The sequence below is a fragment of the Stegastes partitus genome, unplaced genomic scaffold, assembly GCF_000690725.1.
Source record: "Stegastes partitus isolate 25-593 unplaced genomic scaffold, Stegastes_partitus-1.0.2 Scaffold409, whole genome shotgun sequence".
Lineage (NCBI taxonomy): Eukaryota > Metazoa > Chordata > Actinopteri > Pomacentridae > Stegastes > Stegastes partitus.
Window position 1 is genome coordinate 506,318 of NW_007578140.1, and position 11,020 is coordinate 517,337.

The 11,020-nt window shown below is 42.4% G+C and overlaps 1 protein-coding gene across 2 annotated transcripts; it reads right to left on the reverse strand.

Annotated features, from left to right (window-relative positions):
* Positions 1–563: 563 nt before the first annotated feature.
* On the reverse strand, positions 564–10,682 carry lhx3 (LIM homeobox 3). 2 transcript variants are annotated; one of them, XM_008285586.1, is made up of 6 exons: positions 10,613–10,682; positions 5,485–5,656; positions 5,163–5,365; positions 3,210–3,361; positions 1,942–2,113; positions 564–1,009 (listed from the first exon to the last, which is right to left on the reverse strand). In XM_008285586.1, the coding sequence occupies exons 1-6, from the start codon at positions 10,680–10,682 to the stop codon at positions 564–566; spliced, it is 1,215 nt and encodes a 404-aa protein (XP_008283808.1). The 2 variants fall into 2 exon arrangements, with proteins under 2 accessions (XP_008283808.1, XP_008283809.1); XM_008285587.1 differs by lacking the exon at positions 10,613–10,682 and adding an exon at positions 7,993–8,035.
* Between the last annotated feature and the right edge of the window lie 338 nt (positions 10,683–11,020).

Here is an 11,020-nt window from a genome sequence, read left to right on the forward strand (position 1 = left end):
CAATGTACAAAGTCCTCATATGCGGGTTCTTATTCTTGTCCAAGAAGGGGTTTGTATAAAAATAAAGTCTCCACAATGATAAACCGTTATATTTATATATATATAGACATTTGGCAGCAACCAGATATTTAAAGACTCTGAATGTTGAACTGAATTCTGCACCTGAACACGCTTGTAGGTAACAAAGAGCAGTGGGAGGATGAGGCTAAAGAGGGCGTGAAAATCCAATTGATGGATGTCTAAACTTTCTACCTGTTGTTCTGAAAGAGCTTATAATGGTATCTGAACATGGGGATTTTGTTGTTTTTGTTTTGACAGATTCCTTGCTTTGCCTCACTACTGAAGGACAACTGTTAGGCCAAGTGCTTTAAAAAGAGGGACATTTTCTTCCTCGCTTCCGTCGGACGGATCTTTCAGTCAGATATCGGTGAGATCCAAAGACAGCAGTCTGCTCCTTTACACCATCACTGTCCTGCGGGACTATTTTCCAATTTCTTAAAATCCAACAGAAGACACAAAAAAAAAACAAAGAAAAAAAAAAGCAGTTTCTTGTTGTTGACCAATCAAAACTGCCCGTGGTCCACTTCGTCTAACCAGGAGGCGGGACTGGCGGGAAAATCTGGGTATCCTCCGCTGCTGCCGGTGGAGAGGTCCGAGCTGGGGCCGTTGGCTGCCCCCATGGAAACCCTCACGGCGGGGTTGATCCCGGGCCCGCCGCCGCCGCCCTGGGTCATGATCGACAGGCCGGAGTCGGGGTAGACGAGGCTGGAGATGAGGGGCTGGTGTCGGGGTAGCGCCTGGAGCGACCCCGGCGACTGAGGAAGGCCGTAGGGGCTGTTGGAGCGGATGTCGTGGTACTGGTCTTGGGACGGGAGCACGCCGTGCTCCAGGGGGAAGGAGCTGCTGTTGTTGTTGTTGCCTCCTTGGCGGCCCCCCATGGCCGGAGAGGACTCACTCAGGCTGCTGTAAATGCCGTTGGTGTGGCCGAGCTCGGACATGGGCGGCTCATCTGCGCGACAGGGACAAGAAGTTGTGATTTAGTTTGGTTTCTTCTAGAGTTTTCTCACAGAGAGCATTTGAAACCGAGAAAATTAATTCACTTCAGAGCCGTCGGCATGATCAGTGGGTTCACTTACAAGGCAAAATAAATCTGCACGAATGAGACTTGAGTCAATACACTTTGTGAAAATATTGTCCGGATAGTGAGCGAGCTGATGGGGAGAGTACAGGCCACCCAACAGAGATACTGAAAGGGGCTTGAGGAGCAGCATAAGTTGTCTAATGTGGCAGCGATTTTTTGTGCTTCTTTTATTCTCATATCACCAATCTTGAATTTTGCTGCTGTGTTGGGGCCTTTAGACTTTCACTTCCTACTTGAATATCATCACAGCAATGTCAGTGTACAACAAAACTGAAACACACTGCATATGAGGATGAAAAATATGAACATTTTAACCCCTTTTACAGCTGATTAACAATTCCAGGCTATTATAGATGTACTTCTATACACTGGAACAATGCAAAACATGTCTTCCATGAGGAGATTAAACTCCTGGTTGAGGTCAGGGTGATTTCTTCTTGCATGTACATTTATTCTATGAATAATATAATAATTCACTTTTTTGATGTTCTATAGCCGGTTATCTGAGCTGACTGCTCTCAAGTGTAATTAACAACAATGATGATGACTTTGTTCAATGAAGTTGTTTGATAAAAGCGTGACAACGAGCCAAAATGCACCTCAAAGTTTAAATGTCATACATGCTTTACTACATGTCACAGAAGAAAAAAGAACAAATGTGGTTGAAAAAATAATGATATGCGTGATGTTCTCTTTCACCCTGAATGGAATGGAGCCGTCTTTATGTAATCAGTAACACCTAATGCCGTCCTATGAGATGCTGAACTGACAGCCGCTTCGTTGTCGGTGGTTGACTGTACCTGTGAAGGACACCTCTGCGTCGCTGTCCATGCCCTCCTCCTGGATGCTGTCCTTGTCGGATTTCGAGCTTCCTCGTGACCTCTTCATGTTGCGAAAGTACTGCCCCCACCTCTGGCGCCCGGCGTCTTTCTTCAGCCTTTTCTCTTTAGCTCGCCTGTTCTGAAACCAAACCTGGAGGATAAGATAAAAACATTAGGCCTGAGTATAAAATAGATTTTAAAAAGCACATTATTTGAAATGTCTTTAATAAAACCTCAACGAATAGCTCATAAACTAGCTTGAGAGAGTTAAAATTAATTAAAATCAACACATTTTCAATCATGTTTATTACACAGTTCCCCCCATTTAGAGAACCACAAGTAAACAAAGCTTGTTTAGTCATCACGCCTCTCACAAACAACTCTCCTGCATCCAAAGTCCTCTGCTCTCTCCCGGATGCACGTATTATGCTTTAAAGCATTAAAACAAAATTAACGTTCAAGGACTGTCCTGACAGCTCTTCACGCCTCCGTGAGTCCAAGCGGGAGACTGGAGCAGTGACACTGAACCAGTAATCCTGAGACCGGCGTCTCCTGCATCAGATTTATCATGCATTTAATTAACTTCACGACAGCTACAAGTTGTCCTCACCCGGAGGAGCAGACAGGTTAGCGTGCCAGTGGCTTCAATTATTCAAAATTTTCAAGATTCGCTTTTGATCCGATCTAATTTTTATATTTTTTTTCCATGTGCATAAGTGGTCTAAATTTTCACCATCTATAATCTCACTGTCTGCAAAACCAGATACTAAATCTAGAAATGTCTTAATAATTTTATGTTGCACACAAAATTAATTAATTTCCGTCACCAGCACAAAAAGCAGTTTTACATGCTTCCTAATGATATTCCGCCCTGAGTGAACCCTCTTCACCCCCTTCCCTTTCGCTGAATAATGAGGAGCATTTTAGTGGCTTCTGTCTCTACTTTTGTCCTTGCAAATAAAACAATATATATGACCACCACCTAGCAACCAGCGCGAGGCTCTTCAGCAGCACACAATATGCGAGGGGCCCTCTTAGCATTGTTAACGAGCTTGCACTTAAACCGTGCTGACTTTCATGTGGACTTCATTTTACTCCATCCAGCCATAAATTCCTCCCCCCCCAACACACACACACACTTGCTCGTCCGGTACAGTACGCTTGTGCCAGATCAGCCACAATTGTCTCTTGATAATGAAGTCCGTGCACTAATGGAATAGCCCTTAATGGATAATAATATACTTTACCTGCACAACCCGCATATCCAGGCCCGTCTCTGATGATAGCTGCTCTCTGACATGGCGCGCCGGTTTGGGAGAGTTATTGTAAGCGTTCTTCAGGGTTTCCAGCTGCTTAGCGGTGATGGTGGTTCGTGGCCTTTTCGCTGTCGAGTCTGCTTCTGCAAGACGGACACACAACATGCATTGTGAGCCAGCTCTCAGAGGACTGATGATATGTTCACTCTGTCTCCTGCGATATGTATTAAAGGTGATTTTTGATGATCTCAGAAACATAAGAGAATTTCCCCATGCAGTCAACGTGACATGTTTTTTATAGCCATGCTGGGTCAGCAACATGAACACCTTTGATGGAAACACATATTCACTGCTCGCACGGAACTCGTATAATATACAACTTTGCAATTTAACATAAATGGATAAATTCTCTCGCGCCTATAAACCCTAAACTGGCACCCTGCGCATAATTGCATCATGTCTGCACATCTGCTCGCCAGCACAGCAAAATACAAAAAAAAAAAAAAACTCCATCATCCAAATGGATGCCGCCCAAGTAATTGCGCCCTGTCATTAGCAAAATAAACGTGTGTGTTTTTTGCGAAAACTTGTGTTAACTCGCTGCGTAAATCAGCGCTTGGTGTCCAGCAGTAAATTCAAACAAACAGATGGGGAGATAAAAGTCCAGCACGCCCGGTCTGCCCTGTCAGGAATGGGCCTGCTGGGATTTTTAAGCAAAGAGGGGAAGTTGACCGTTGATGTTATCAGTGTCTCCAACACATTTCAGTCTGTTAATACTGTTTCTAAACGCACAAACTGCTCAGTGTCAACACATGACTGCAGGTAGAAAGATTCATCAAAATGCTTCTGCTGCTCAGTGGGGTCATAGTGACAGCATGTGACTGAATTAAACGTTTCAGACTCTATATTATGATTAGAGTGTTTGTGTAATTTCCACATAGGATTTTTTGGACATGTTGGTGAGCATACAACTGTGTCATCAAAGGGTGGATTACAGATTACTTTTGGGTAAATAGATAAAATAAGTATTATTGTTCTTTTGCATTTTTAGCTGTTTTAGTGTGATTTCCACCTTAAAATAGTCAAATTCCTTTTTTTTTGTTCAGACTTTAATTATGGATAATGCCTTAATACACATAAATAGAATTAACAACATATGACCACAAATATAGCCACAAAAATGCTCTTTTTCCACATTTTTTCCCCTTTAAGAATAATTTAAAAACATTTGGCTATCCTCATCTCAGGAGACTTTAATCATACATCGCTCTCTACCACTCTCCCCACATTCTGCCACTATGTGGACTGTGTGTGGACACCGGGATGCATACTATTTCATTATTGTTATTTTCTTGTACCTTCTTTCTATATTTTGGGATGCTGCTGTGGCCTGTAAATTTCCCAGATCTGGGATAAATTAAGTATATTCTTTTCTATTCTAAAATGTTATAGCTGAATAGTTCTTGAACCTAAAATAAACTTAAATCTCATTTTTTTAAAAAAATCATTTTGTAAATAATAACGAGCATTGCATAGAAGGATGCAGATATTTTTGTGCACCCCTGAGCTCCATCTTCTCTCCCACAAGCACACAGATCTGTGCGCATTTCTCTCCTGCTGTGCCTCCACTCTGCCGGCACCATAATAAGAGTTATTGAAAGCTGATCCCTCCAGGCGCAGAGTGCAAGTGTAAGCCTCCTGGCCTCCACTTTACGCAGTTTAGTATCGATTGGGTTGCAGGCAATGATGCAATTAGCGCAGGTGGGTCAAAGTTTATGGATGACCTCACTGTCACGTCAAAAACGCGCAACTCAGAGTGGATACAACAATTCTTTACGCGTTTAACATGTTCTGTGCCAGTGTATGTTTATCATTATTATTATTATTATTATTATTATTATTATTATTAAATGTGGAAAGTCCAGGAGCTGATGTGCAGCTCACCTCTCTGTTTGGCGGTCTCGTAGTCCGCCTTGCAGACCAGCCTGCTGTCCTCCATCAGGTAGTACTCGTCACCTGTGGCCAGCTGCCTCTTGCACACGATGCAGGCGAAACAGTGCAGGTGGTAGACGAAGTCCTGCGCTCTCCTCACCACCTGTGTGGGCGGTATCCCCTGCTGACAGGCTGCGCATTTGGTCCCGAATCTCCTTTTGGGAAATTAGACGGTTTGCCATCAGTGTATAATAACTTTTACAATAATAATCATGTTAATTAGACAATAAAAACAAACCAGAATTTTAAAGAATATTCTCCGACAGCTACTCACTTGAAGAAATCGTCTTTGCAGTAGACGCTGTCGCCCCTGCTGAAGCACTTGTCGGCCAGTTGCGCCTGGCAGTCGCTGCATTTGAGGCACTTGCTGTGCCAGTGGCGGTCCAGCACTTTGAGGATGAAGCGGTCTACGATGTGTTGGTTGCAGCCGGCACATACTGGGATTTCTGCGAGGAGGCGAGAAGGAATCAGCGCGTTTTAGTCACATCAGGGCACGTTAAATGACACGAGGGGGAGTTTGCGACGGAGCGCAGCAAAATGACACCCGAGCTTGACGATTGTGCGTAATATGCGCACAGCTGCCAAAACCTAAAATAATAATCCGTTAATGGACACAACTGTTTAATAATGTAAGACCGCCAATAAGAAGGCAACACGGTTTATGGTTGAAATAAAGATCAGCAGCGTGAAAACACACAAGCAGGATGGGAAATATTTACCTCCACCTTCTAATTTGATTTTACTTTTCTTTAATTTCTTTCTTTTTTGTTATTGTTTTAAATAGCTGCCAGTGTAGTCATTTAAATTTTTTAAAATATGGACAAAATAGAAGGAAAAACAAGCGAAGAAAATAGTATTTCTCATGCCAGTGTTGTATAGAATTGTGCGCATATGGACCAATATTCGTCATTAAATGCGCCTTTTTTGTTATTATGTATTTCTATTTATTTAAATGTGGCAGATATATAGTTAAAAACGCGATTGAATAAGAAGTTACAGTTTCTCTGTGAATATCCCATATATAACAGACCCTTTCCAAATACTGCGCTCAGAGAAATTGGAGTTCAAAAGCATAATAATTAAAATATTCTGTTCTGGTCCATTTTTGTTTCACTTAATCGAAAAAAATAAATACAAAAAAGTCTGTCCGGGCTCCGTTGGTTATTATCATTTTTAGCCACAGGCCTGATATCTAAATCAAAGGGATGGGAAGTAACGTATTTATTTGCGATTTTAAATTTCAGGGTGAGGTTTTGGAGGGTTCGGGTCGCTCGAAATCAGAGTAGGTTTGGTTTTCTCATGAACTGAACGTCATATAAACAGATGGTTAAATTAAAAACATGAGCTCTATTCTGTGCTGTCAAATTATTACACATACATTTCGTAAATAAACAGCCAAAACACCTCCTAATACATTTATAATATAAATGGACACTTAGACAGTTATTCTGCCTGTATATTACACGGAAGAAGATAAGAATACTGAGCTTATGGTGGTCACGCTGTGCGTAAAATCCAAATGTGCGCACCCAAGTCGGTACAAAAAAAGTAATCATTAGAGGCTTTTTAAATTTCTAAATGAAATGTAACATTTTAGAATTAGCAGCTCATATATTTAGGGTCTGTTACCATTTTGACAGTCCTAATCATATCCATCCTACATTTACGCAAAGCCAGTTCCAAATATACCAAACACATGACGTAACACTATCAAACTTCTTTCGAGGTATGTCAACAAAACTCCCCCAGAGAGCTGTTGCCCCTTTTAGACATATATAAAAACACAAAAAAACAACCAAAGTGAAACTCAGGACAACTCAAATGCCAGGTGAGACGTTATCAGGGCCTCTTTATTACTAATTAAAAGAAGCTCAAGCACTTCATATTCCATCCGTGCAAGGAATCGCATTCCTATTGTTCTGCTGCGGACGATTCATGAAACATGAATGAGCCATTTCTTCTGGCATCACCGTCAGCAAGCGCTGCACAAGTGCGGTGGGCAGCCACGTCGAGAACAGGTGTATCCAGCTCATCATTAATTCAGTGCGCTCTGTAAAACTAGAAAGCTGCCGCGGCCTGCAGTCTCACGGCACAAATAAAAACACGGCGGTCCGAGCAATTTGTTCGCAACATGCACTTGGGAGTATTGAAATTATAGACGCTTAAAGATCCCAATCGAAATTTCTTAGGTAACTTTGGAGGAGGTGAGATTAGATGCATCTTTCCATGATGTAAAAAAAATTCTTAAGTGTTCAAAAAAAGGTGTGAGCATCACTGTAGTAATCATAAACACACAACTACTTAACAGTCGTTTACAGAAACAGCTGCTTCATGGTGATCTTTACGCATCGCATGAGGCTGATTCTGTCATTTTCTAGCTCCTGAATGTTTGCACCAAATATTTTTTCAGACTAAAAAAATGCGTAAAACCTGTTTCCAAAATAAAACGGTGGGAAATCTGAGTTGAAGTAATTTGAAGGACAGATCAGAGGTTAAAACCAGATGCGTAAAAATTGCGGTTGCCAATATGGAGCAACGAAAATGGCACATGTTCCTTAAAACTGAATCACAGACACGATAGTTTACCAAAATGAAAGCCTGCAGCTGTGCAGCATCCATCACCCAGAAGCCTCGATACACACACTCAGCAGCCTGCAGTTAGTCCTACAGGCCCGTTTAAAGACTGTCCTGTATAATCACATGCAATAAACACGCGTATGTGCACCACAAGGAGCGAGAAAACGAATAAAGTCACCACATTTTTCTTTTCTTTTTTTTTTACCTTTCCGTAACTCCTCACTGTGCGACAGCAAAGCAAGGAGCATCTCCGTGTTATTCGCTGCCTCCTTCGGAGAGTTGCGCTCACCGTGCCCATCCATTGTTCATGATTTACGCTCACATCAATGCAAACCTGTCTAACTCGCGTCCATCTACACACACACACGCACACACACACGCACACACAGGTGTTGTCGAATTGGTGAAGCCCCTGAGGGGAGCACCAGCGGACTTTGCTTTTTCTGCTCCAAGCCTGTGCAGGATTACGCTGCGCCGTTTCCCGGGCGACGGGGAGATAGATTAACATCACCTTACTGAGTACCTTACCCGGAAGAGGAATGAACGGGAGGTGAGGAGGGGGGGAGAAGCCAATAGAGTTTCAGTGCTCAGAGACGCGTTACGGTGTGGTAGCCTATTAGTTTTCAAACGAGGAAAGATAGAAAATGTTTTTTTTTTAACCTCCACTCCCAGTTTGGTTGAAACCAGTTTATCTAAAATAACTCACTCAGCTGTGAAATGACTCTATCCTATAATCGCTCATCTCTCCAAGTCACACTGAACCATATGGTGCCAAAACCCGAACTTTTTTTTTTTTTTGGCTGATCTGCTTATAAAAGAGAAAAATAATAGAAGATGTGTTCATGCTCGTTTGCTACATTAAACGAGATTCAAATGCAATTTTTTGAAAAGTAAACATCCTAGAAAAAGTGACTGATTTTGGCAACAGTCTCTGTATTTCCTCACCCATTAGAGCGCATTATTGTTACAACTGCAAAAAAGGGGGAATTCAGGTAAAAAGGGATATTAAAAAAAGAACAAATGTGGAAAGTGAACCGCGAGGTGAATATGGCAACATGAAGAACTAGAACTGCAGCACCAAAAACCTCATGATGTTGCTGATTTATTTGGAAATGTACCCAAGTTTTATGTATTTTTTTGGTTTATTTTCCTTGCGAGTGTGCGCCTTAACGAATATTCCTGTTGTTGAGCCCAGGGGTGCCATGCGTAAAGGAACGATTGGGCCCTGGGAGAACGCTTTAGGCTGTTTCTTTCTATCATTTTTTCAGCAAAAACTAAATAATAATAATCATAAATAATACTTTTTCCCCAAAAATATTACATTTAGATGAACAATACCGTTTATGATTTTTCTACACTTTATTTTAGGTTAATGTCTACATATAATCTCTGTATTAGTCACATTTTAAATAAGTGATTTTAAATACACACACACAATCTTCATTTCATGTGTGCTGAGTGCTCAAAGACAAGTGTTTATTTAGGGGAGAGATTGGCTGTTCAATAACATGTTGATCGGGCCAGCACCCCAATGAATTTTATTGACACTGATCTTTGGCACAAAAGAGCGCCTGGGGAAATCACGGAGTGGTGCCACAAGCGGCCGGAGCGCTGATGAATCTAAAATCAATGTCCCATTTGCCTGCATTTCAGAAGTATATGAAAGACGTTTTGGAGAAAAGGTGTGGGGTTCATGAGTGCCCCTCTTACTTTCCAGCTTTGTAATAATTTTTATGTCGTATTGATCGTTCACTTTTGAGGAGGGGGGGTGGGGTGGGGGGGGCGAGTCGACAGTAATGTGACAACAAAGCCATAAAAAGGCCATCAGAGTAATGGTCAGTCAGTTAGAGAAAGTCGCAGCGATGATAAAAATAAATCCACGTTTTTATTATTATTATTATTAGTTTGTTTTTTTCTTTTCTTTGAGGCAAAATTGTGAAATTTGGCTGGAAATCAGATGCGTAAAATGGGTCTGTGTTCTTCCTCATTTCAGATATATTTATGCCAAATAAGATGTAGCTTTGTGTTGAGCCACAATATTAATCCAGACAAAATTAATAAATAAAACCTTTTTGGATTGGTTACTTCTACAAGCCACTAATATTTGAACCATTTTGCCAAACTTTATCCTCCACTTCCACGGCCCGACCTCAGGTGTCCCACCTGTCAGGGCCGGAATGTGACACCTGTTGAGCTTGTTGATGTCGCTGGACTGCGGGTGGGAGCGTTTTTTTTTAAATTCCCTTTTCTTTTTTCTTTTTTTTTTGCGCCTGCTGGCAGTCTGTCGCACACCCGCAAAGAGGCTGCCGTCTCCCACCGAGGGTCGGTCCGGTGCGCTCTCTCCGTATCCGCTCCCTGCGCTCCCGTGCCGACCGCAGGCGGCGGTGTGAAATGACAACACGCGCATAACATCTGTTCGTGTGATTCTCCAACAATGAAAACTCATTACGGATTCATAACGTCTCCCACACGCAGCGCTCAGGAGGCGCCTCGAAACAGTCTCTATACATCAGTGCGGATGGGAGCTTTTTTTTTTCTTCCTGCAACTTTTATCTCACTTTTTCATGCCCTGTTTGACCCATTTAACAAACTGATTTAAAACCCCGTATCCTATTTTACGGGGTGTTTACAGCCTCAATGTCACGGTTGTCAGAGTTCACTTAACAAAACCTCCAAGTCCTGCTGTGCTGATTTGCTGCATTATCCTCTATTTCACACCCAACCGTGACTCATTCGCGCTGCGCATTACGCACAAATAAAACTGATGTGTTTAGCTCCGTTTTCAGTTTCTGTTCACAGTGAAAAGAGTAAAACTGATTTCTTACCTTGGCCTGAACCGTACCGAGAGAAATTCCCGGTGTTTTGACAACTTGACCCCGGGTGTTCAAGCAGCATTTTTGAAGATGCTCCAACCGAAGAACGCAGGGGAGGAAAAAAAAAAAAAAAGCTCTGTGATTTTTAGCAGCAAGTGGATTCAACCCCGCACTTTCCTGTATCCTCTCGAGAGTGCCTGGAGGTCTCTTCGATGCCGGTTTGGTTTCTGCAAAATGTCAAAAAAAAAAAAGGGGGGGGACTTCTGGGGGACCTTTCTCCTTTCGTGTGCCGCCGAGGACGGGAACTTGGAATAGGCCTGCTCATCAAGTTGCTCCTGGATGCTCGTGTTGGTGAGCTGAGGGGCGGGTGGCAGTGGAAAATGTCTGACCATTAGCGGCGTCAGCTGACCCGACTGTGAG

Coding starts and splice junctions, on each gene's coding strand:
- lhx3 (XM_008285586.1), bottom strand. CDS start 10,682: ATGCTGCTTGAACACCCGGGGTCAAGTTGTCAAAACACCGGGAATTTC. Junction 5,657..10,612: donor TCGGTACGGTTCAGGCCAAG/GTAAGAAATCAG, acceptor GCCTCCTCGCAG/AAATCCCAGTATGTGCCGGC. Junction 2,114..3,209: donor TGGATATGCGGGTTGTGCAG/GTAAAGTATATT, acceptor CTTATCCTCCAG/GTTTGGTTTCAGAACAGGCG.